This window comes from Ostrinia furnacalis, unplaced genomic scaffold, assembly GCF_004193835.3.
Source record: "Ostrinia furnacalis isolate ACB-3 unplaced genomic scaffold, ASM419383v2 OfSCF7584, whole genome shotgun sequence".
Classification (NCBI taxonomy): Eukaryota; Metazoa; Arthropoda; class Insecta; order Lepidoptera; family Crambidae; genus Ostrinia; species Ostrinia furnacalis.
The window spans coordinates 76,720-104,283 of record NW_021137823.1 but is presented as its reverse complement, the minus strand read 5'-3'; the positions used below and the strand labels follow the sequence as shown (position 1 = coordinate 104,283).

The 27,564-nt window shown below is 35.9% G+C and overlaps 1 protein-coding gene across 1 annotated transcript; it reads left to right on the top strand.

Annotated features, from left to right (window-relative positions):
• The first annotated feature begins 3,504 nt into the window (after positions 1-3,504).
• On the top strand, positions 3,505-5,018 carry Atac1 (Ada2a-containing complex component 1). The gene is made up of 2 exons (XM_028321892.1): positions 3,505-3,725; positions 3,904-5,018. Exon 2 carries the CDS (start codon positions 3,911-3,913, stop codon positions 4,898-4,900), a length of 990 nt encoding a protein of 329 aa, XP_028177693.1. The 5' UTR covers positions 3,505-3,725; positions 3,904-3,910; the 3' UTR covers positions 4,901-5,018.
• The last annotated feature ends 22,546 nt before the right edge of the window (positions 5,019-27,564 follow it).

The following is a 27,564-nucleotide window of genomic DNA, read 5'->3' as shown; positions in this document are numbered from 1 at the left end:
ATTGCTTAAAGTGGATAGTTTTGTGTTATTGATGACTTTTAGTTAACTAATATTGTAAAAAAAGTTTAGTTGGTATATCAGTAGGTACTATCGGGGACTCGAACGCCTTGACACCTTAAGGGCCTAAATTGTTTGCACACACACGCTCGATTTTGCTCCGCCCCCATTCATTCATGTTTCGGGTCTAAGCAGCGTCGGCGCACCACTGTAGATGTTTGCCCTAGCAAACCAAGCTCTATGTAAAGCACTTAGGATTGAGTATTGCTTATTACCCGCATCCGTAGCGCTCCGGCAACGTCGCATTTTAGTCAATTTGAAACCCAATTAAGAATCGCTACAAAATATTATATGAGGCTTCGTGTAAAATTTGAACTAGCGATTGCCCGCTCGGGTCACAAAATTGCTATCGCACATTCCGAGGTAACTATGCAATTTCCCGAGAAAAAAGTAGCCCTTTCTACAATTATTGTTGATATTATGAGTGTAAATCTCATGATATTAGTTTAGCTAGTTAGGGCGAGAAATACAAAATCATACAATTACTTTCGAATTTTACTTATTTAATAGGTATTTAATTTATTCGGAACTAATAATTTAAAACAATATGTTATTGAATTAATTAGTAAAGAGTTAAGGAATATTTGTGGCTTAAAAACAATTATTGTAAGATCTGGCTATAACTTTCTTAAATCCTTGAATGTTAATAAAAACTTATAATAGGTTTCTATTTATTTTTAATGCATATTTTGTTTTCCGTTTTAAAGAAACACTTATCTACGTTATTAAAATTTAATATAAATATTGCACTAGGTAGCAATGATCCAGGTAATTGGTTATCGTAAATATTATAATATTAAGTTAGTTTTATTTCAAATTCAATTTTTTATTGCACATTAAGTGTCTTTACACAAGGTCTTAAATCTATAACAATTAAACTTCAAACTAAATAACACTTAAACAGTTAACAATGTATAGATAAGTTTGTAAGTAAATATAAGAATTATTTTGAGAGGCATGGTTCAGTAATCGAGCGGAGGTCAATAAAAAGGCAATCAAACAGTCCAATTACTAGCACGGGTCAACACAAATCAATCGGTTATTGATCACGAAACTTCACAAAAAAACAAAGGAGAGAATATGTCGACAGATCGCCAAAGCAAAAAGCAGACAGACCTCGTATAAAAACACAATATTAAAAAAAATACATATCTATTTGTTTGTAACCAAATTTTATTATTAAAATTCTAAGGCTCAGTTGCACCATCTTACTTTAACTTTAACAAACGTCAAAATTCTGTCAAACTCCATACAAAAAGCACCGGTTACCGTTATAGTTACGGTCAAAGTTAGATGGTGCAACTCAGCCTAAAACTAAGAAAGATTGAAGAAAAAGAAACATTTCGTTTTAAACCTTAACCCTATGACAATAAAGTGCACAATGGTATTTCGTATTGCAACCTAAGCCCTGATTGTCTCTTATTGGTCGTAGTAAAAATATAGTAAAATGCGTAACCAATTAGAGACGGGGTGAGCACGTGACCGGAGCGATGCGCTTACGCTAAAATTTCTACAAAGTGGTCAGGCGGAAGAGTCCCCGATAGTACCTTCTGGCTAGACGATATTATAGTCCTCGTTTTTACTCGAAAATCTCTCAGAAATCGAATTACGATTGAAAACAACTCAATCAAATCCCGATTTCTATACAAAATCATGAAGCTACCCTTAACACAATATTGGGCTCTCAAAACACATATTTGTATGGCTTTGACATTACTATCGAGCAAGACTTAATAATACTACTAGATAAGATTTGTACAAAAAATTTGTCGCTACCGGGGAGTGTGCCGCCTACCTAAAATAAATGCAATTTATTACACCGATCTTGTCGCGACAAGGAAAAATTTCCGTGCTTTTAAGCGATTTTGTGAAAAATATTATTGGCAGGTACCTAGTTGCTAATTTCTCATAAGATAGGCCCCCTTTATTGATATTTATTGTCCGTGGTGCATAATCTTTTCTAAAGGTTTTAAACCTTTGTTTGTCACCTGTCATCCGCTTTGCAATGGAGGGAAGTCGAACCATAATTTCGAACTATGTTCTTATGACAGTTTTAACTTTCCCCCGGGACAAACTTGACCTTCATTGGTTGGGTTTTTATGGTGGTCAAGCTCCTGGACCTCTCCTGGTCTAGATCCTGGCTACACAGGAGTTGCAGTGGTGGGAACGAGAGGTGAGAATATTCCCGTACCTAAAATAACTTTTTAACCGAAAATATGTACTAACAATTATTAGTCTCATCAAACGAAAAGAGAGTTATGGAATCAGCTACAACTGGCCATCTTCACCGCTCGCACGTACCTACATAATATTAATCTACTGAGTGGTTGATATTTATCAATAACTTGGAAATCAATATTTGAGCACAGCCCATCTAGTCTACATGATGTCTTTGCTAAAGAGTTATAGAATCTGCTAGGGTTCAGCAAGTTCGTAAACGAGGGCAAGTTTCGACGAATTGATAATATAATTGGAATCGTCTAACCCTTCTCGTGGCAGTGACAGGTTTCGTTTCAAGTTATAATCGAATTCGAAATAATATTATCACGGCTACGACGGAAAATGTAAAAACACCTATTTTTATCATTCGGTAAAAACAACCCACAATTTACTTCCTTCCTTACTTCATGAAACGTTATCGAAAAATCGACTCTATTTGTCTCACTAGGTATTTCATTAAAGACTATGAAAATAGTTCGAAAGGGAGATTACTAGTTTAATTATACTAAACAGGCCCCAAATTCGATAGAGGGTCTGTGTCGACAGCGATTTTATTGAAAATGGGAAAATTAAAGCAAAACAAAGATTTTATATGACTGTGATGAGAACAAAGAATTTTTTAAAGCATGTTAAGTGGCGGATTCTTTTTAAAAAAGATTGTTATATATTATTGGATGCATAACAATATTTATTTTAATAAGCAATGTAAAAAAATGAATTTATTTACACGAGTACAAAATAAAAGCGCCAAAACCTGCGCTAAAACTAGCAGTGTACCCATACATCATGCTTTTGGTCGCAACTCGCAACGCTACGAAATTACTACGAACTACGAGAGACTGCTACGAATGCGTTGCTATTTCTTTCGTATCGAATCAGCGCCATCTGTATCTCTGTACTATAACTATTTCTTGTTCAGTAAGCGCCCTCTGTGTTTGGTTGGTCAAAGCTACACTCATCAACTGCGCTGCGACTTGTTTTGCTTAATATGTATAGATGGCGCTGTAGTAAATTACGTTCTGAAATTTATTAGGTACTATTTAGTTTATTTCTTCTGGTTTCCCTATTAAAACGTTAATGATATATTTAATAGGTAAACTATAGTTAATATACATAATATTTCTAACAAGTATTTAATTTAGATTAGTGTTGTTGAGCCTAGCATCATCCCACAGATAATAATATGGATCATCCTGTCTGTCTGACAATGACATTTGCATTGACATGTTTTTGACGTTTCACATAATTTCGTTTGTTGTTGTTCACCTGCTAAAAGATTTACGTGATTTTATTGGAATAGAATAAAAGAACCACTCGGGTTTTTACCATAAAACTTGAAATTTATATCGCTTTCAACAAAATACGATATGTGTATAGTGCTGTAGTAAGAAAATAACTAAATACTTACCGGCCAGACCAGCCTTCTAAGGAGGTGCTTCTGTATTCAGGTTTGCATTTCTTGTGTTGCACATTATTTAGTTTATTTTTAAGCTTAACACTGAGTCTTTTCGGACTGCCTGGTAATTTCACACTTGATATTGTATTCATTGTTTTTGGTTATTGTTCACCTTCAATAAAAACCCGTACGAGAATATCAGTAGATAAAATGTGGTATTTTTGTTTTAGGATCAATATGGATAGTATCATGGACAGTATGATTGATAACATTGAGCCAGATAATGCAGAGTCAGATGGAGAGTTTGCATTTGAAACAGACCACTTGGCGCTACGAGGCAACAAGGATTACTGCAGCCTTCTCAAATACATTGTCATGTTAGAGGCACAGAAAATGAATGCATTAAAAGATATAGAAGACTTGGCCGAAGCTCAGAACAAAGCTTTAGAAGATCCAATGACATTTATTGAGCAATTAAAATCTGGTAATGCGAATTTCCCTGCTCGGCAGACCATTCCAGAGTTACCCAACATTGATTGGGATCAGTATGGCATTGATGCTACATTTGACAACGATGACATCAAAGACACTAAATCAAATAAAGATCTAGACAACAACCCTAAAGTAAGAGGTAGGAGGTTCACTGACAGCAAACCTGAGTCATTTAACCAGCTGTGGTCTTGTGAGGAACAAAAGAGATTAGAAGAATTACTTGAAATCTATCCCGAAGAACCAATAGAAGCAAGACGATACAAGAAAATTGCTCAGGACCTTGGTACAAGAACCCCAGTACAAGTTATGAGCAGGATTCAGAAGTACTTTGCTAAATTAGCTAAAGCTGGCCTTCCAATACCGGGCCGAGCTCCCAAAGGAGTTGGCAAGGATAAATACAAGTCAGTCTTCTATAAAAAGTCTACATTCTTCCCACAACTTCATGTGCCGGTCAAAATGGACCCTTATGACAGTAGTGAAGCTTATGACAGCACTTCTGTAAGTGAAAATAAGGGAAACAAAAATATGTTAGATTTGTTAAAAGCAGCGAAAGAACAGAGATTGCTCGATGAAACCTCTCCAGTTTATCAGTCGAAGACAATGTGTGTTGGTTGTCTAAAAGAAGGCTTTTTAGGCGCAAGGTGGACAGATAATGCTGGCACAGATTATTGCACTGATTGTGTTGTAAAATTGCTGCCACCTGAGAAACTGATACCTGTACGGATTCCAAAGTAATCTATTTATTTCATCAATCAATCATACTCTTTTTGTATGTTTAATTCTCATAGAATAAGTGTATTTTTATTTGTAAATCAGAACTAATTTTATTTTAATAAATTATGTTTTATATCTTAGTTGCCTTGTTATGCTTGATAGTATGAAACTTATAATGTGATACATGTATTCCTTGGTTGGAATATTTGTCAAACTTATTTTGGTATAAAACATTTATGGCAAATCCTTTTGATATGTAAGTGTTTAGTGCAAGATGATAATGCTTTATAACTCACAAACACTTCACACAAGTGCAACCACACTTCACACACTGTTAACTCAGCAGGTCTAAACCACACACTGTTCTGAACACTTCAAACGTAGGTACAATAACATGCTTGCAAAGACAAATCCACAAAGCACTAAAGCACTCAATTCCGTCACTATTCTCTCAGAAATAGTCCAATTAGGTTAATAAATAACTAGATAACCCCTACCGTTCCTGTCCGCGCGATAGTCTCCCGCGACTGATGGGGGTCCAGTGGCCTGGAACACTGAGCACGCCCGCTGGCTCTATACGTATGATATACTTCTCGCTTTCAGTGAGCATACTAGGGAAAGGATCTGGCGACGCTTGGAGGAATTAAGATATTCTATTTTAGGTACACAGTAATTATATTCACCTAGGTATTAGGGAATTATTGGGGGAGGCCTTTGTCCAGCAATGGACGTCTATCGGCTGAAACGTACGAATGAAGGTACTTAAGTCTGAAAACAATACAGCGGTAGGTCCAACTGTGAGAGTACGCTGAAGGGTTAACGCCGCGAAAGGGCTAGCTAATTGATTCATGTATCGGTACAAATTGAACCTGTTGGTGGATGGATGGATACCTAAATGCAGTTTAGCAGTCGTTAAACTGTCGGACTTGTGCAAACTTTTTGCTTTGTATCGTTCGATCAGTCTCTTACATGGCATAGCATCAAAAAAGAGTTGCAGATAGGTACGTAGAGCTGGTAGAGCTATCCGGTCGAAATCGATATCTGGGTTATTTGTTACCTTTTTGTAGATACAGACGAGTTAACTTTGAATTTTCGAATAAAAGTTCGAAGTTAACTCGTGGTGTAAACAAATAACAAAATCTAGAGCTTGCGTAGAGGAAGCATTGATTCTCTCTCTCGAGGCTTGAATATTTCAGGTTGTGTGTAGGTTCAATTGCGATCACTAAATATGTCGCTATTTACCTGTTTCCTGAACCCATTTCTGTACATGAACATAGTAAGCTTTGTTATGAATATAACTATGGAAACAATATTATTCAAACATGATAAGACTAACAATAATACAACTATTGGACTATAAATTGGTCTCTAAGTAGGGTATCCCACCAAACACCGAAACAAGAACTTTGGACTCTATTTCTATTTTCAGCATTGGCCCATAATATTGTCTTTGTTAAGTTATAGGAGCTAACACAATCTCGCAAAATATACTACCTTACCAAAATAGATTTAGTTGGTAATGTAGGCCACTTAAGTTAAACCTAAGTGATAAACAAACCATTTCGTTTTAATCAAAATCCTTGCTACCCTTCCTTCTTTGTGCACAATTGGAAGACAACCCATCTGCCTTCCACTTTTGATTGTGTATCATCTATGCATGCATGTCATTCATGTCGTTAAGCTCCAAAGCGTGCATTCCGTGCCGAACATCACTTCATCTATGCAGCCTTGCTATATCTAGAAGCACGTGTCCTAAGTCTAATATTTGCACACTAAAATTTCAATTTTGACTCACCTATGTCCGCTTTTGTACTGATACACTGAAAATAATGAGAATTCATCAAATTTATATTCGTCAAAGATATAATAATACTTATTAGTTACCTATTCAAACTTTAATACTGGTGTAAAAACTGTAAGCTTCTACAATAAACTCAACAGGTCACGTTACTGCTAAAGTCATATTAAGTATACCTAACAATAAGGTCTACCAATAGCTTACGACAAAGACGCGTGATTTTAAGCTGCTAGGACATCAATGTGTACATTTTTATTTATTTGTACCAACAGCCAGTGGTGACTATCTGCTACGGTCCTTCAGACCTGCTGAAAAATATTAGTGTTCATGAAAGTACGAGTATAATTCACTTTTTATGTTGTAGGCGAGACGTGATGACACAAAACCATTTTTGTAGATCACTTACTAGGATTAAACGTCACAAATACTTACACACCTAAATCGGCCTGCCTATCTCCTGCTCGTATCTCCACACCGGGACAATGGCATGTCATTTTTAAACGGGACGAACACATAAATCTTGTGTTAGGCACAAAAATAATGGATACCTATCATTTCAGATACGAAACATCGCGTATTTCACCTCGGCAATAAAAACCTTCCCGTAACATATTATGCATTGGCATTTTTTCAACAAATCCTTTAACACCGTCACATATGTTTTTCAGGTTTTACGACCCCTAATATTTCCCGTCGTTGTAGACACTTGTAAAATGGATATTGTATTCTAAACACACTCGTATTAGTTGGTAAAATACAGGCACGTAGTTAGGTATCATGAGATTTATTTAGGTAGAGACTACTTACTTATTTATTTGATACTAGGTAAACCAAAGTATACCTACCTATTTTTATTTTACCTTTTTAGAGCTAAGGCGGCAGTGTTTTGTTTCTAGAAAGAACTTAAATTATTATAACAAATCGATACCATGCTTTTTAAATCACCTAGAGACCACGAACCTCGTGTTTTCAATTTCCGACCTTATCTTATCTTTCAGCTACTTATTAAAGTTAAAATAACTTAATACTTTAGGCTTTCAAAATACAAACCAAATTAAATAAAGCATCAGCATCGTTGTAGGTATATCAGTTTTGTGCTCAACAAAATATCAATATACAGGAATTGAAAAAACCCGTCGCCAATTTCATTCGAAATATTTTTTATTTCATGTCATCCATTTTATTGTACCTATTCATGTTTGCACTACTGAAAAGGTTTTTGAATTTCCCGTTACTCAAAATTTTCAGCAGATTTTGTAATTTTATTTTATTTTATTTATTTAATAGGACAACCAACAAGACATACACTGTTGTAATAGAAGTTAGTGAGAGAATACCCTCGAGGGAATCTGAATTGAGGATGGGTTTAATAGTCTTTTACATTCTAAATGAGGTTGAGTCAAGGTCGGACTAATACTGTTAAAATAAGGTCTGTCTAAATATGGCTGGAAAGCTTTTTAGCTAGAATATTTTGACATTCAGTTTAGTTTCCCCCCTAAAAAGAAAGACGCGTTTATGAATTGAATATGAATTGTTACTTAAATCCTAAAGATGATTATAGACTAGTGCATTTCTCCAAGTCTTGCCGATTTTCTTCGCGCCTCGTCTGCTACAGACAGTGCGCGCCGCCAAGTTTGCGTTTTCCTTGGGGGTTTCAATCCAGAGACTGTTTGGGAATGGAGCGAGATCAAACGCGAAGCTCAAGACAAACGCGATGGAGGACTGTTGTGGACGCCCTCTGCTCTATCTAAGGGACCATAAGTCAAGTAAGTCAAGTGCATTTCTATTTAGTAACGTTCTTACGAATAGTAGGTACAATAAAGGTTCGTATAAGGGTGAACACTAGAACATTTCATAGAACGGCTCGTTGTTCTGTTACTTAAATCACTAAATGCTCTAGTCGATATTTAAACCTAGGAGTTTAAAAATAGAAGACAAGGCTGGTATGTTTTACATAGATATTGTCACGATAAAGTTATGGAAGATCGCTTCGCTACATAGAGTATTACATAGAGGTACAGATTGTAATTTGTACCTATGTGAGGCAGTGATGATTGAGTGCGGTGAGCCGCGACGGGATATTGTCTTGTATTCGAGGCGGGAACGAACCGCTTTGTATCGGAGCACGCGAATAATACTGCGACCTAATTTGAATATTTTAACTACGTAAATTAATAGCTAATATTTTAAAAAAATATTTGTAAAAGTATCTTAAAAAAAGAATCCCATTTTCAGAAAAGAAAAGTCTTGCTCGAGGTACTTTACCTTTGTATCACATTTATTGAGTGGAAATTTGCTCTGATAGATTGATTTTCATATAAATATCTGTGATGCGTGAATACTCAATTGGCCCGCTAAAGTGAGTAATGGGATCGGAGCTTACTAAGTAGCAGTATGTTAGGTAGTTAAGCTTGTTCGCTAATTGACAAATCACGGAGCAGGTATATTAAGTTAATAGTATGAAGGAGATACTTTAATTAACAATTATAGGCTTAGCTTAATATGCTTCTACCATGATCAAAGATTTGACTGCTGTTTGATGACTGGTTCTCCCTCGCGGCAAAAGTTACTAACTAGAATGCCAAATTTTGCAGGTAGATCTAACTTTAGACTCTACTCAATGGAAAACTTCTGCTGACATATTTCTTAACTTTCTCCAAATTCTCTCTTTTATTACTTCCTTTAGTTAGTTATTTAATTCATTGGAACTGGCAGTCGTTACCCCTAAAAACTTGACTTTTAACAAGAAAAAGTAACATACGGAATCTTCGGAAAAAGTTCCAGAGAACGAGTGAAAGAAGAAGTGAACTTGGTTTATAAAGTACCTCCTCTTTTTGTAAAGAAACGTGTATGTAAATAAAATAAACATAAGAGTATTCGCTGGGTGCGAAGTACTAGGTGGGGGTAACATAATCGATCGCAGCGCTCATGGTGGTCAAAAGTAGAAATAATGTAAGCTCTGTCATCAGATGTATCTGTCAATGGCAAAGCGATTCTACATAATATAGTCCAGTCAATAAATGCTTTAACGACGGTGTAGAGAGAAATCCCTGGAACACAATTTCTGACCTCGGGACTTTATTTAGACTAGTTAGGAGGAGAACATAGTAAAAGTCCCCGCCCTTAGCCCTTGAGCCGGCGGAGAGAGGGGGGTTTAAAGGTACCACTTTTCGGTTTTTCGCTTAATCCTCGGAAACTATGCGTCCTAGTGACATGGCTACTATGAACCAAAAAAAGCTTATTCAATTTGCTACAGGTGAGACAGTCAAGTTTTTCTATATCTTGTATAGTTTTCGCGGCATCACCTCTAGAAGGTCTGTAATATTGGAAATTTTAATTTTGTCTTACATGTTCCCATCAGGAGAAAATCGACTAAATCAACATTGAGCAAACATTATAGACATGGGGGAGCATGTTAAGCCTAGTTCCAGGAAGGGGACTGCATCGTGCGTATATTTAGACGAACTAATTGGAGCCACTTTTGACTCCTCATCACTCAAAAAGCACTGTGCATTAACACTTCAAATTAGGCTCATGATTTGAGACTTGCAAGATAAACATTAGCTTCAAATTTCATAAATATACCTCAAACGGTTATTTAGGTATTGACGTTCAAAAATCGACATTTAGGACACTAAAATCTATCTATCACCTGTGAAATGTTAAAATTTACTGGTTTTTTATTTGTTCCTTTGTATTTACACAACTACCTATCTGGATGCCAAATTTGAACCTTCAAGGTCATCTGGAAGTGGTTAGAATTTGGTCTTAAAGGTCAGCCATGTAGATTTTTAGACGTCAATACCTAAAGAACCGTTTGAGGTATATTTATGGAATTTAAAGCTGATGTTTATCTTGCAAGTCTTAACACATGAGCCAAATTTGAAGTGTTAATGCACAGTACTTTTTGAGTGATGAGGAGTCAAAAGTGGCTCCAATTAGTTTGTCTAAATGTACGCACGATGCAGTCCCCTCCCTGGAACTAGGCTTAACATGCTCCCGCGTGTCTATAATGTTTGCTTAATGTTGATTTAGTCGATTTTCTCTTGATGGGAACATGTAAGACAAAATTAAAATTTCCAATATTACAGACCTTCTAGAGCAGATGCCGCGAAAACTATACAAGATATACAAAAACTTGACAGTCTCACCTGTAGCAAATTGAATAAGCTTTTTTTGATTCATAGTAACCATGTCACTAGGACGCATAGTTTCCGAGGATTAAGCGAAAAACCGAAAAGTGGTACCTTTAAACCCCCCTCTCCCCGCCGGCTCAAGGGCTAAGGGCGGGGACTTTTACTATGTTCACCTCCTAACTAGTCTAAATAAAGTCCTGAAGTCAAAAATTGTGTTCCACGGATTTCCATCTATAATGCTTTATTGACTGGACTAATACATTTTAATATCATTAATTAATCGCATGAAAAGGGTCCTACTGGGAACTTAAATAAAAGAGTGGACTGTTTTTCGATAGGGCTGGTTTAATAGCCGTTTACAATTTGGAAATAACTAGACTATACAACGTGGTAGTACAAAAATGAGTCACAGTAGTTGTTGTGCACAGATGTTTGCCTTATGATGAGAGCGTGAATTATTGAACTCTGCCCTTGTTTTGTTCTTAATTCTTCTACATCTCGGACTTGTCCAGCCAATACCAACAACTTTCCTTTAAATACGGTTTGTGGTTGGAATTTGTTATTGTAAAACTCACAAACCCGGTCTTCAAAACAATACTCATTTCGATCTGAAAACGATATTTAATTTATTACTAGTGATACAGGAACATTTAAATATATATACTGTTATATAATTAAACCGTTAAAGTAGCTTTTTCTTTTTGTTTTACTGTAAAACTACAACTATAAATAAAGTAAAGAAACCCTGACACAATCAAAATTAAACACACTTTTTGGACTTACCTCATTTGATTTGAATGACCAAAATTATTCCAAAACCTTTTTTCCACCCAAATCGTGGTATTACAACAATTTATTAGTTGAAAATATTGGTTATTTTTTCATTTCGATATTTTTTCACAAATATACGACCTAAACGTCAATGTGACAGAGCCCACAAAGTTGTGGACGCTAGTTGGCGCTGTAATCGTGCACAGAGCCAATAATGTACTTCATGCTTTCAGGCTTCATGAAATATAGCTTTATACCTATGTCCTAACGTTAAGAACAAATAGAAGATACTTGAGTTGTGTGTAGTTCTATGTTCTTTAATTAGCACATAATCGATTCCACTTTTGTTTCTGAATAAAGTAATAACAAGTTTTGCTATTACTTAATAGAATTACCTACATGTTGTATAAGTACAGATTCTTAGAACTCTACTTTCTGCTGTTTCGAATTAAGTAGTTACTCTCGTTCTCATACTTAATCAAGTTTAAGTATAAATAATTTATGCCAACGAGAAACTTTCCTAGCCAATTGTTTTCGATTGCTTTATTAAAGACTGAGAATCACCCATTTATCTCTCGGCTTTCCTTTAACAAGATTTGGGAGTTTTGTTCCTTTACACAAAGTCGAGGAAGTTTTAAAATTTTGCAAAGAGCAAGTGCGTATACATATTTACCTTTCAACTTTGTCGAAATTAATTTATTACTTACGTGAAATTTCTCAAAGGAGACCTTATTACATAATAAGGACCATCTTATGATCTTTAGTCATACCAACTGCTTTGATTAATACGAGTATGTAGATTGTAGACATTAATCAAGACAGCCTAGATAGACGTAACCTACATACCACATACCATAATAATATTACACAAGTGTGATAAAAGTGTAGCAAAAATTTGTATTTGTTGTAGGTACGAGTATCAAAGTATTTCACAGATATCCTCGTTTTACCAAAAACACTGTTTTGTCTCTTTTTATTTTGTAAAGTGACAAACATTATAGAGATAACTAATATTTATAGCTACCTACATACCTACTGCATTTTGCTTATTCATTATCCATCGCGAAATTTTCAAAAGGAAAAGAATGATATCCCTTTCGGATACCGGATAGGTAGTTCTTTAATCGGAGAATGCTCTTGAACTAGCTGAAAACAAGCGAGGTCTGCAGTATTGCTTTGGTAATGCAAGTGGGAATTAAACCTAGAGCTGGTTGCAGCAGAAATTACTCCGCAGTGTATTCATTAGAATGCTCACAAAATTATGCAAATTTCATGGTCCCTTTGTGTCACCGTGCTCATAACAGAGCGACGCATTTGCACCCACGTTTGTTTGTTTTGAGTAATGAGTATTTTCAATGAACGTATGCAGGTATCTACCTGAATTTTCTCGTCAGTGAAATTTGCGAAAATATTTTTATTCAGGTCACACCTTTCAGTAACATCTCGGCCGTTGATCAAATCAACCAGTTTTCGGTAGACCCTGAATAGCAAACTAACATTATTTAGTTAGCGAACTAGGTAGGTAAATTATTGTCGGATTCCGTCCAGTACCATTGGACATAGGCAAAATATTCAACACCTTTCTAAAAAGGAACACAACATAGGTTTTTGTTCCTAGCTATACCTAAATTCGAATTTCAGCTTTATAGTGATCCTAAATGCCTTAAATCCCTTAGTAAGTAATCGCTTTGTACGTACAGTCTATTTACCGAACACAAAATGCAGGCTTTCTCGGATGGAATGCGTTCAATAGAGCACTAAAAGCGTATTCCTACCTAAACACAGAAGCAACAGCCTAAACATTTTGTTCCAGAGTTTGTGCTCGATACAAAGCCACCGCATGCAAAGCGTTTGTAGTACAGTCAGCACAATGAAGCTTTTTATACGCATATTCCGCATATTTCTCTTACTGGGGCGCAGTCAGATACAGAGCTAACAAAGAGTAGGTATTTATTATTGCAACGTAGATAGTACTTGATTACAAAGCCTACAATTGTTCACTTTTTTTTAAATATACCTACTTATATTCCTAGTCGTTTTTAGCAAACCGAATAACATTAACTTTTGTTTACTTGTGATAAAATTAAAGTACCTATTAATGGATCTCTGTCACTGTCCCTCATTCCGGCATTTCGCTTTCTACAGATCCATATAATCGTAAGTTCAATATCGAATGATTAGGTAGGATTTACTTAATTGCTGGTATCATCTTTAAGTCATTAGTGTTTATTTATTTAGCTTATTCCACTACAAAATGCCACACTGTTTAGCTCGATGTGTTCTATCTTCTATAAACGCTCTGGCAAAATTATCGTCTTTCTACTCGCATCTTTGATCTATGACAGAAGCGCGTCGTCACAAAACTGCTCGCATTTTTTGGATTTCTCCCGAATATGAGCATTCGTGCTGGGTTTCAATAAAGCCCAATATGAATTGATATTCTGCGAATATTTCGCAACTAGGTCTACCTGCTTCCCTGATGTGTGTCAATTTCCCAAAGGAAAACTGGTGAGAATTGTTTGACATAGGTTGCTCCCCGCGGTCTACATTATTGTTCACTGATGTGTTTTATCGAGTGACATTGATAGATGGCTCCTTATTTTCTAAAACGTCACAGTTAGGATCACAGGCTCCAATTCTTCAGGTCTGCATTGTATTCGCGTAATCAATTACATCTAAGACCTCTCCATTCTCCAATGAATGGCAGAATGTACTGTAATACAAAATGTTGTTAGGCTGAAGTTACCATTCGGTCGACGAGGTTCTAATAAACTGCCAAATCAAATAGTATTTTATTTTGGACGATGCATGTACTCGTACTTGTACCTATGTGGATTTATGTAATGTCAATTTATCTGTGTATGAAATTATGTAATTCTCTAATAGCCGTTTTCACTTCCAATAGCAATATAAGGCGACCATTTTTAATAATATGAATTCTAATCAATATTAACGCCGCGTCCCTGCCCAGTAATTTACTAAAATACGCTACTTCAATCATAATTAAGGTGGAACTGTAGTCATTACGGGCATTATGTTTAATACATGAAATTACGCGAATATATTTTTTCTCATTTGATAAAACATTAAAGGTATAATATTCACGTTTCTTGTTTATTTTATAATGTTAATGGAGGCCTCGTGTATCGTTAGCGTTATTATGGATAATTATAATTTAATTAATCTTTGAGCTACAAAACTGATTGGCCACGTTTTAAAATGGGCACCCTTGCGATAGCTGGAGGAAACCCCATACCGGAGGTTTAATGCCCGGGATAATAGATGCGTGCCGTAAGTTCTAACTCATTAGGTTCATAATTTAGACGCGTAAAAGTCTCAGATATACGGATTAAGTAAGTATCTTGTAAGATATTACTGATAATATTAGTTTAGAATTAATTTTATATGATTAGAGATGTTCAGGATCGTCTTATTCAATCTTATTTAACGAAATAATCAGTTTGAACAGAACCTAATTATTTTTGGCCCCCGAAACTTATAAAGCTTAAACAATAATTTGGTTCTGTATTTTGCAAGAAACATTGTTTTTTGTGCCGTCAGTATATTATTATAGCCTTGAAACTCACATGGTGTCACTGTACTGCTTTTACAGCTTTAATTGATTTTTAAAAACCAACGCCTCTATCGACTAATTAAAGACAAACAGGGAAGAATAAAAAACAAAACATGTGTGTTTACATTTGGCTGGGCACTGAGCAAACAACCCTAATTGGCTATACTAGCGCCACCTGACACTGGAGCGACCATTAATGTGCCACACGCGTTACTAATTTAAAATTTCCCCAGTCTCACAGAAAGGATTTCCTTTGCTATACTCACTGAGAAAAAGGTTTCTGTCAGCACGCAGTAGAGTGGCTGTTGTTAAAGTGTTTTGCTCAACATATTATAAAGTACTAATCCCTAATTATAAATGCGAAAGTAACTCTGTCAGTCTGTATCGCTTTTACGCCTAAACCACTGAACAGATTTTGATGAAACTTGGCATAGAGATAGTTTGAGTCCCGGGAAAGGACATATGATAGTTTTATCTCGGTTTTTGAAACGGATACACGCGATAAAGTTTTTCTGCGACAGACAAAATTTCAGGCTTGCTAGTACTTGAAAGTAGTTGAAAGCTAGTAATTAATATTTACCAAAAAGGTCAGATTAGGAGAACAAGTTCTTACGAAGGGACCAGCTTATACCTGGAAATATCATGGTACACTTCACCATAGACGGTAGTTTTATTGCTGTTGGATTAGACAGATGAAAGCACTGATCCTGAATAGACTGCGTTTAAAGTAGAAACTAAGTAGGTACAAAAATATATTATTATGTCCACTCACTCTAATGAATTTATAACGAATCACAAAGAATGTTTTACGTGATAATACGCAAAGGAAAGTTGTGCCTGAAGGTTTTTATTAATGTAGACGTCCTTTATTCCTACGTCACTAGGCTCCCTTTGTGTAGGCACAGTTATTCCTTTTGACATCTTTTCCGAGCCTACACCATTAGGAGCCGTTTATGAGATAAAAAAAAACTGTTGGTTAATTCGTGAAAATATGATTAAATAATTCCTGTTTAAAGCTTTAATTTAATTGGTATTCAGAACCAACGCCTCGATCAACTAATTAAGCCTAATACGGAAGGACAAAACAAAACGTGCGTGTTTACATTTAGCTCGACACAAAGCAAACAGTCTTAATTGGCTATACTAGCGCCACCTGACACTGGAGAGACCATTAATGTGCGGCACGCTGGTAATTACTTTGAAATTGCCCCAGACTCACAGAAAGGATTTCCTTTGCCACACTCGCTCTGAAGAATAATGATTCCTTGTGGCACGCAACAATTAGAGCGGCTGTAACAAAGGTGTTTTCGCAACATGAGGACTAATAAGAATTAGTAAACCGGTGGTAGAGATTTGCTGAGCTTGGCATCGAAATGAGGAATATCAGGAAAACTTTATCTATCTCTCTTTCTCTATCGGGAGTATAAAAAGGTTTTTTCCATTGGAAAAAAGCAAAACAAGTGAACTTGAGCTCGCTTCATAGTCTAGGTGTATTTTATTCATGGTTGGAAAATGAATTCACAGCGTGTAACTAAAGATCCCTTGAATTTGTTTTATTTCTTGGTAATTTATGGTTTTGTGTCTTGTCCAGAGCCCTCCAAACGTAACCACATTTCCAGGCATGAAATGCCCAAGGCTATTTATTTTGTAGGTAATTAGTTAATAAAGATTTTGTCATAACATAACAACATTGTACGTCATAATAATACACGCAAAGGAATATTACGCCTGAGGGTTATTGTTAATGTACAGTCGCGGAATGAAAAGGTTCGTCACCTTAGTGTCGGTTTTCGCTTGCACTAGGTACTGTAAGAGTCAAACCTGCCAACATAACAGTGCAAGAAACAGTGCTGCTAACATTTAAATAAATATGACGTTTGCTAACGAATAAGGTTTTGCTTGTTTATTTTTCTATCCCATCAGTGCAATGCAATGATGACATTGACCAAAATTGACAATAGATTTTTTTTATAGAAATAATAATGGCAGGTTGAACCAACAAGAAGGTTTTAGTTTATCAATCATAATAATCTTCTTGACAAGATAAATCGTCAAACAACTTTGATCTGAATAATTTTGAACTTTACTGCCGAACAGTTAAAGATTATTTTCTCTAACTCGAGATTATTCTGTAACATAGTTTCAAAAGGTAATATGTGCTCGCGATTCGTTGAAGGAATCAATTTGAAAACTGACGAACCTTTTCATTCCGTGACTGTACTTAGATGTCCCTTTACCCGGTGTCACTATAGGCTTGCCTTTGTGTCGTTTTGACTGAAAGATCTACATCAAAATGTGCTGAAAATAATATTTATATGATAACATGGTCAATATAAGTTAAGGTTTAATCAAATTCAAGTAGGTAGGATGGTTACTTTCGTGTGGATCGTCGATTTGCGTGCTTTCGTTTTGTAAGAATCTAATTTAATCTTGCTTCTTTTTTGAAAAGGGTGTACAAATGAGGTTTTAGATTATTTTATATTTCGCACTTGACAACCATTGTTACATTATATTATAAATGTAGTAGTAACATATGTTTTATCTCGATTAATCATTCTAGGGTATGAAGGTTTGTGTAGGCCATTGTTATTAATGGTTTTACCTAAAATTATTTTAGACCTTATTCTGCGAGTTCTATTCATGAATTTTCCTATTTCCGTACTACATTTCCCAACCCTTTTTGGCATAGGCAAAATACATGCTCTTCGATAAACTAACTGCGGCTTTGCCACCACCGACCGCATTGAGATAGAAATATTGGCACGTGAAAATCGCTATACGAACGCTGATTAGAGGTAACTAAAGACTATGATAATGGGTAAACAAATATTGTTAGATGACTATTGAGAATTCTATGTCACGCCATAAGATTTTAACGCCCGCAGCAAATCGAACGCACACCGTTGAATAGAGCTCTGTGATTGGTTCAAATCATTCATCATGGCGTGGGATTCATTTGTCAACCCCACCATTTCTTTGGGGGCAATAAAGTTTTTCAATAAAATACAAGATATATTCATAAGTTAGTTGGAAATTGTTTTATGCAACAGATAGTACCTACAGAACATCTTATTAATATATGCGGAGAAAAGGCTCGGTTGGACTGACAGGTTACATCAAAAATGACGTCATGAATTCGTGATGAAGTTATCATGAAACCCTTTGTATCGAATATTACATTATCATAAAATAATACATAGTAAACAGTTGTAGACGATTACTGAGGCGAAAATGCTGAAATAACTGAAGTTATTAAATCCATAAAACTACAGAGTTATTTGTTACAAACAAATACAGTTCTTAAGACAATGGTAGCAATGCCGTTGTATTTTAAGCTACCTACCTATTTAATAAGTAATCAAAATTTTGTAGATACCTAAATGGAACTAAAATATTTCCACTTCAGTATTAGGAATCACAGGCTTGGATTGAAAGTGTTGGATGGAAACCATCAATCAACGAGAGATAATTGCGTCGGGTATTCGCTGGGTGCGAAGTACTAGGTGGGGGGGACATAATCTATCGCAGCGCTCATGGTGGTCAAAAGTAGAAATAATGTTAGCTCTGTCATCAGATGTATCTGTCAATGGCAAAGCGATTCTACATAATACATTTTAATATCATTAATTAATCGCATGAAAAGGGTCCTACTGGGAACTTAAATAAAAGAGTGGACTGTATTTCGATAGGGCTGTTTTAATAGCCGTTTACAATTTGGAAATAACTAAACTATACAACGTGGTAGTACAAAAATGAGTCACAGTAGTTGTTGTGCACAGATGTTTGCCTTATGATGAGAGCGTGAATTATTGAACTCTGCCCTTGTTTTGTTCTTAATTCTTCTACATCTCGGACTTGTCCAGCCAATACCAACAACTTTCCTTTAAATACGGTTTGTGGTTGGAATTTGATATTGTAACTCTCACAAACCCGGTCTTCAAAACGATACTCATTTCGATCTGAAAACGATATTTAATTTATTACTAGCGATACAGAAACATTTAAATATATTTACTGTTATATAATGAAACCGTTAAAGTAGCTTTTTCTTTTTGTTTTACTGTAAAACTACAACTATAAATGAAGTAAACAAACCCTGACACAATCAAAATTAAACACACTTTTTGGACTTACCTCATTTGATTTGAATGACCAAAATGATTTCAAAACCTTTTTTCCACCCAAATCGTGGTATCACAACAATTTATTAGTTGAAAATATTTGTTATTTTTTCATTTCGATATTTTTTCACAAATATACGACCTAAATGTCAATGTGACAGAGCCCACAAAGTTGTGGACGCTAGTTGGCGCTGTAATCGTGCACGGAGCCAATAGGCTGCCTAGGTCAATTGGACAGATCTACTATACGCCTTAATCTAGACTTATATTCTAGCATTCTATCACTCATCAGTTTTTTTTATATTAGTATATCTCTATTATGTAGTAACATTTAATTACAATCTTGTCTTAAATAACAACATTTTTAACTAAAGAAAAAATCTGACAATCTAGATTCGCGGTAGCGTGTCCAGCCAAGTTCAAGTTTACCAGAACTGGCGAGCATCATTAGCATTACCTACACGGACCATTTGGAGCCACTTTTCACCCCCTTATAATCATACCTAGGTTTCTAAACCCATCAAGCTATCACATGATATTACTTTATAAAACGATACCCAACGACATGTAGTACAAACAGCGATTCCGTGGCAGTGTGATTTACAGTCTGCAGTAATCTTGATGGGATGTAGGTATCTGCATACGAAAATATACAGAAACAGACGATGTAGCATCTTGTGTGTTAGTAATAGGTGCTATTTTTCCACAAAATCACTGATAAAAAATACAAGCATCAGAGAGAGTACGGCGAAAAGAAATTCCTGTTTTCAAGTTAATTTTCGCTGCTACTTTAGTTTATTTCGTGAGGTATGCACATACATTAGCTGTATCTTGTATGTTAGGCTTTGCATTACATTTTCCTGCTGTGTGGTATATAGAACGTGAAGCGTAAGTCTGATGGATTCTGTACCTCTAGTAGGAAAAACTTTCGAGTTCGTTTCGTTGCGTATTCAAAGTGTCATCGAAAAATTTTGTATGAAAAATTAAACAGCGCCCCCTATATTATAGCCGCCCTAGGGGGCGCTGTTTAATTTTTCATACAAAATTTTTCGATGACACTTTGAATACGCAACGAAACGAACTCGAAAGTTTTTCCTACTAGAGGTACAGATGTTTCGCTCAGAGAGAAAAATCGACGAAAGTTTAAAATTAAATTAACTGTCAGGTTATATTATTCGTAGGGAGCTAATCATCGTAATTTTCACTTAGCTTCCGGAAGCTTCTCCATAAAATCGGGCTAATCAATCTATCTCACCCTAGTCATAGAATAAAGAAGAGATACATGTCGAAATTAAGTAGTGTTATTACCATTTAACCTCTTACCTACGGGAGGCACCTATAGTTGCCAAGTCAAAAGTCACTTCTCAATACGGGTGGCATCTATTGTTATTTTAGCAAAGCCAATACTAAATCACGGTTTACGACAAAAAAACAATAAAATTGCAAATTAAGTGTAAAATGCGCTTGTAATAATGAAACTACATTAGTTGCAGAATATAATATTCCAAATTTCAATACCGTAAGTCTTATACTTTTTAAAATATCTTGATGTAAAGTGGAGCAAACAATTTTATAGGTTAAAATACCCCGTATTGAGAGGCGACTTTGGGTTTCCAAGGGCCCGTAGGTAAAGGGTTAATTTTGATGACAGGCTGTATTTTAGAAGATTTCCTTTGTGTTCTTCAAGTGTTAGGTACACGGTACCGCATGTTTTTTTCCCAAGTAGGTATATGCAGCCGACAACAACTCAAAACTTGTGTATCCAACAGTGTAACAGTTTCTCCGCAAACTCATTAAAAAGACAAATCCGAAGTCCCCGTAGTTATGGTGGACGGGCGCCCGACGAATTTTTATTTTCTTTGTACCGGCCTTAATTTGTGCAAAGACTTTACATATTCAGACGCGACAAGGATTTTCTGCAAAACATTTTTTGGGCTGCAATTTTGAATAATTTAAGTAGGTACTTGAATGCGGTAACACGAACCTACATATTAAAGTAGCTGTGAATGTAAACTCTAACTCCTGGGTTAAAGTAAACAACTTTTATTTATGACCCTTATAAAAGTACAATAATATTTTAACGAAAATAAAAATACTAGTCTTTAAGGTAACACAGGTGTTTATTAATCGTGAAAACGTAGTATTCTGTACTAAGTATAAATAAACATAACATAAAATAAAATCCTGAAGTCGTTTTACCTGTTTAAACGTGGATTAATACTTTTGCTATAACCGGCAGTTTGAAGGCTACCGAAATGGCTACCAGCCAATTTCTTCGCAAAACTTGTTATAAAAACACAAAATGATTGATGTCTTTCTTTCGAGCTTATAACTTAAAATCTCGACGAGGCACTAAATTGAATGGGTCTGAATACCCTAAAGAGTTTTTGCCACATTTCGTTAAAATTAAATTACTTTAATTAAGCCTAGATTTATGATCCGCTAATGAAATACATTGAGAGTTCAAAACAAAGGCTAATCAAATTTACATAAATGAGCAATTCAAATGGGCTTACTGGACTTTATGTTTCAGGAGTTAAAACCAACTGAAAGTTATATATTTGAGTCCTGTATATTTACTACCGACTTCTACAGGTAATTTAAATATATGAAACAATCAAAATGCAAAGGGGGCAGTACGACAAAGACCTTAACTAAGAAAAGAACAACAATAAAATACTTTTTACATAAAAGTAGTTGTACCAAGCATATTAAGCGACCATTTTGCTTAAGTATGTAGGTAATTTGTAGAGTCTACAATGTAATCTTTACACAGGATGAGCCAATAAACTAGGACGGAGTAGGTATGCCGTATGCCAATTAGAAGTCCAACGATAGAATAACTCTCGGTATCGGGTACCAATCAAATTATTTTCCACCAAATGTTTCAATAGTCAGGGTCTGTCAAAAGTCGTAAAAATACCATAGATATGCCATATTTCTCTGGAATTTCACGTTTCTATTTTACGGCTCTCCACGCGTTTGATGTAATTGGGTATTTCTCATCGCAACATAATATAAATAGGTACCTACTTAAATACAAGATAAAATTTTACCGATTACGTCACCTACTAAGTTACAAGATTCTACGCAATTGGTTTTAAGGGTGACACTGGTGGCATTCTGAAATGCTAAAGAAGCAAAAAACGGATGATCAGTACCTCAATAAAAAAGAACNTTGTGTTATTACTCAAAATTTTAGGTACCTAAAATCGTGTGACCAACGTATTTCGCTTTCTCAATTCAAAATAATTGTAAGAACATATTTTTTTGACTATTGTGTGGAAAGTATATTTAATTAAGATGATTTTAGTATATGCTACACACAAATTGAATGAAAATTGTGAATGCAGTAACCAAATGTTTCATTGCAACCGAAGGTGTGACACGATGAGAACGCGAAAAATGACCCCGTTTTTTATCGTTCCATGTGATTTTTTCGTATTATTTTTGCTTCTATTACGATAAAAATTATTTTGTGTGTAGCTAAATAGATATTTTATCATCTGATTTCAAAGTTATTGTTCTAACTTATACCGTTTATGAACTATTATCGTGTGACCATCAAATTTGAGTGTAAATGAGAAGTACCCAATTAAGATGAAATTTGCATTTTAAAATCGTCAAATAAGTTAATGATGAGCGTGGGGAGATTAATTTTTAAAATGAGATGACACCCGAGTAGCTGGCATAACAAATTAATTTATGATCCGTAAAATTCTTCAGCAAATTGAAAATTTTCTCTTAATTTAAAATGGAGATAGTGAAACCACTTTAGCTAATAGCAAGATGTTACTTATGTACTCGTATAACATCTGTAATGGAGGTATACAGGCTACAGAATTTGAGGTGTACCTACTTTGACCCAAGACAGGGTATAGACGTCATTCAATTATTTCCATAAATTCTAGAATTTAGTTACCTTTTTGGAAAAATATTCTCGAATTGTACCCTTAGACACGTTAAAAATTGTTAATCAAAGGCCAAGGCATATAAAATCAGTTCTAAGTTAAAACTGTGATCGACACAGATATTTTTTTGGGTTATTTATGCATTGCATCTCATTCTAACATACATTTTTCGCGAAATGTAGTCTAACATTATCTTATCCAAGATTAATGCCATAATCAGTTCAGCAGCAGCTCCCTCGGAAGTTAGTAGCAGTTTTACAACCAGTATCCATGAGAAAGTAAGTAATATATTCTGAGGAAGCGTTCTTTCTTACCAAGCCCGATCCATCATGAACGTCGGACACTAGACGATAGCGAGAACGTTCTCACATTTACAAACCAAATTCTGTTACCATAATAACAATGTTGACTTTATTCTCAGAATAATCTAGTTTTGCGGGATGCAGTAATGCAGGACCCCGCAAAACTGGACTGGCTGTCGTGTCACACAAGTATCTGTGTGTTTGAAATTTTAATTGCAATCGGGACCTGACAACGGTATGTTCTAAGGCCCACGCGCCCACGGCGACTTTTTGAAGCGATGCGGTCGCTAGCTGTGTGCCCTCGCCCACATAAACACGATTCAGTCGTGATGCAAACGCGATACAGTCGCGCTTCTGTCGCGAAGCAAACGCGCGGCACTAAATTACATGCGATCGCTACAGTTGCCACGCCACCCTTCCTCTCCGTTCTTTCCCCAATGTCGCGCGTTTGCATCGATACAGTCGCGATGCTGTAGCGTAGCGCGGTAGTAGAGCGTTGGCATCATGTACTGTAGCGCGTTGCAAATGCGATTAACGCACGTTAGTAGCGATTCTGTCGCTCGTTTACGATACGCGCGACAGCATCATTACAGCAACTTTTTACAAACCCGGCTTAAACGGTATCCTGCAAAAAACATTTCCTGCAAAAAATGGGATGTCTCAGTGGGAACAAGCACTAACTTAATGAAAAGTTTCACGTGATTATGTCCCCGCAGACAGCAATTAGCAAATAACAACGTCCTCCCAAGTATTAAGTTACATAGTAACGATACTTACGAGTACTTAGTCGCGGATAGGGGAACGCATAAATCTTGTAAACTAAGCTGGCCTGACTTCACCACAGGATCTCAGGACTTCGTAGCAAATAAGAGTATTTTCGAGAAATTATTATGAATATTAGTTTTTATCAACCATAATTACCTAGCAGTTTAAGCAATTTACTCTAACAACTAGATCATTAAGGTCTTAATTGAAAACAACAAAATAATTAGTAGTAGGTACCTACCTGCTGTAGCTAATCGAAATGGAAAAGATCTCAAAACGTAAAGATGCTATAACTCGGAGGTATAATAGACTCTTATCCATTACGTATTCCGAATGATAGTTGTCATTAATATTCATCCCAATTCATTAGCATTGCTTTCGCTACTTCCGTTAATTAAGGGAGTAAGTGCGTCCCGACTTCCGCAATCCTCATTTATGCTCTACCTCGTTGTAATAAGTGATAGTATCCATTGGCAAACACCTGAAGTATTTTGCGAGGACTAGAAAACTGTATAAGTGGGTAGATCTGAATGGAAGATATAGCAATATTTATGATGTAGAGGGAATCGTTTATGGTATAGAGATCCGTAAACGAACTAAGTCGCTGACATAGCCCGACGGATTAGCAAGCTGAAGTGGCAATGGGCAAGATACATAGTACACAAAACTAACGGCCGATAGTGTAAGTAGCAAGGTTCTGGAGTGGAGGCCGTAGGAGACTAGAGTCTGGAGAAAAAAACGCAGCGTAGGACGTCTACGCACAAGGTGGACCAACGACATCATAAAGGTAGCAGGAAGACACTGGATGCGGTCCGCTGACAACCGGTCATTATGGATATCATCGAGGGAGGCCTATGTTTAGCAGTGGACGTCCTATGGCTGAAATGATTCTTCTTCGTGACAATGTTATTCATAAAAAACAATCTCGTAAAGCTACATCAACAGCATCTTTACTCATAGCACTGTGAGAAAACTGAGCATGCGAGGAATTTGCGCCTTAGCTCGCCACATCAAAGTGAATACTGTGGCATCTTATGAAGCTTAGGCTCTATTTTGCTACGAAAACGTATTCTGATGTGATGTTGCTGTACAAAAAATACAATTAGTTTTTCATTTCTTAGTTTTACAATGCTTGAGAAACATATGCCTCTTATACCTACTCGTAAAATAATTTTTTTCGAAATACAACAATACGAGTAATTAAGTTAAGTGAAAGCAAAAGTGGCATTGGATTACCGGTTCTTTAGGTAGGTAGTTTCCTGAACGCTGCCAGGTGAGTCTGAGTGATTGATTGACTTCTTTTTATGGGAGAAACAGATAACTTCACTTAACACACATTCAGTGGAAGAAAAGAAAATATTTTTGTAATGATTCGATTATTGTTAGCTTAGGACACTAGACAGCGAGTGCCAGAAAGTCCACTTCATACCATCTGAGAGATCCGGCATTCCCAAAAAAAACACAGCCACCGAAAAAATACAGTCCACCAGGGACGCGCGACAATGTCTATGTATTTAGCATTAAACAAACGAATTCCATGCGGACGGAGCCGAAAACATCACTAATGTATTCTAAACCGTTGTATATTCGCTAAACAAAAGTAATCGGAAGCTACGTTGTGTATACTCAAGGATGTAGTAATTAAGCTCTCGGTTCTTCCACTTCCTACAGCTCAGCGGAAAAAGTATTCAGGTTGCGAACAAAACAAATATTCGGCGAATGCGGTTAGCCTCGCAACGCAAAGTTTTGGAATGTGTACCTTCTCACTTTGACATAGGTAAGAAATGTTTTTAACATCGCGTGACACAGCCCAGTGAAATAATTCAGCTCACACGATACGATTTTATTAACTTTTTCTCGCTCGATTATTATGTAAATAAAATTACCCAACTGCAATCAACATAATTTCTTCCAACACCCTTATCAAAAATCAAATGGGCATTTATGAAGTTAGCTCTACAATAAAAGTAAAACTACTACTCAACCAAAGTAATGAATGTTCATTATAAAATACGTTGTGAATTGTAGACCATAGAAGATTTTCAATCATAAACATCCAGCGAACTGGCTGTTACCTTTTTGCTATATGACTAAACCGACAATACGAATCCATCGAAAGGCTCCTAAATTGCGCTTAATGGATCCCAAAATGAATCCACCTCAATTGGTGCGTGGGCATTATTTGCTTAATTAAGCCTTCTCGAGAAGCTCGCCGCGAAGGTATCCCGGATTTTGTGCAGCCAAAGTAGGCCAGGATGAAGACCTTTTGGTTATTGTTATCAGATTTAAACCAGATAAAAGAATACAATTTATTGATTGAAGAGATTGTTTATTTAATTGAACTCGCTAATCTTAGGAACTAGTCAGAATAGGATATTCCAGAGCATCAATGAAAAATGTTGTGAAAACGGGAAAGAAAGTCAAAACTATTTTCACGAAACGAAGTCACGAGCAAAGCTAATTTTCTATCAACCTTCTATAACTGAGGCTTTTTCTTGATAATAGTCTCAAGAACTGAGCAAGTAAAATTAAAAATAAATAAACTTTTTCAAGTAACTCTTACAAAAAAGTTAATAGTCAATCGACTTCAGAGTGGTACCCAAGGACTGGAATCGAATAAATAATTACTAGGCTCATTTCATATGATTGAATATTAATTCAGTTCAGACTTTGACCGTGTTTGTATAGGCTGATCGATATTTGATGGTATTTATAAAGTAAGAAAGTGTTTTCACAGTTCTCAGGCACGCGGATTTTGTTCAAACTGTTAACCCCACAAGATGATAAAATAACAGCAAGTAAATTAAAATTAACAACATAAAAATAGAGTTATCGATACTGAATTGGTTTCATTTCATTTCAATTTTTCTCATATTGTTTCATTTTAGTCCAACGATTAAACTTTATATATTTGTAAATGATATGTAAATTACTTACCTGAAAATTACTTACGTGGTACGCAGTGATTTTTCATGAACAACGCCGTATACATACTCATCATGTGTCTCTACAATGTAGGTAAATATGAGAGCACTTACGTAATAAGAATACAAGAAAACAGATCTAAAAAACCTATGCTGCAAGTAACAAACGAATAAATAGGTATCCGTTTTCAATCTCGCTCCTGAACGAGCGAGTTTCCCTAAACACGCCACTGAAATTCATATTGGAAAGAAAATAACGTTACAAACGCCCTGAACGTTTCTATTCGATTACGTCGACGTCGCTTTACTCGATACGTATTGGTATATTCGGAATGCCTTCATAAAAACAACTGTGAGAGTAAACGAAACGCAGTTAATGTATG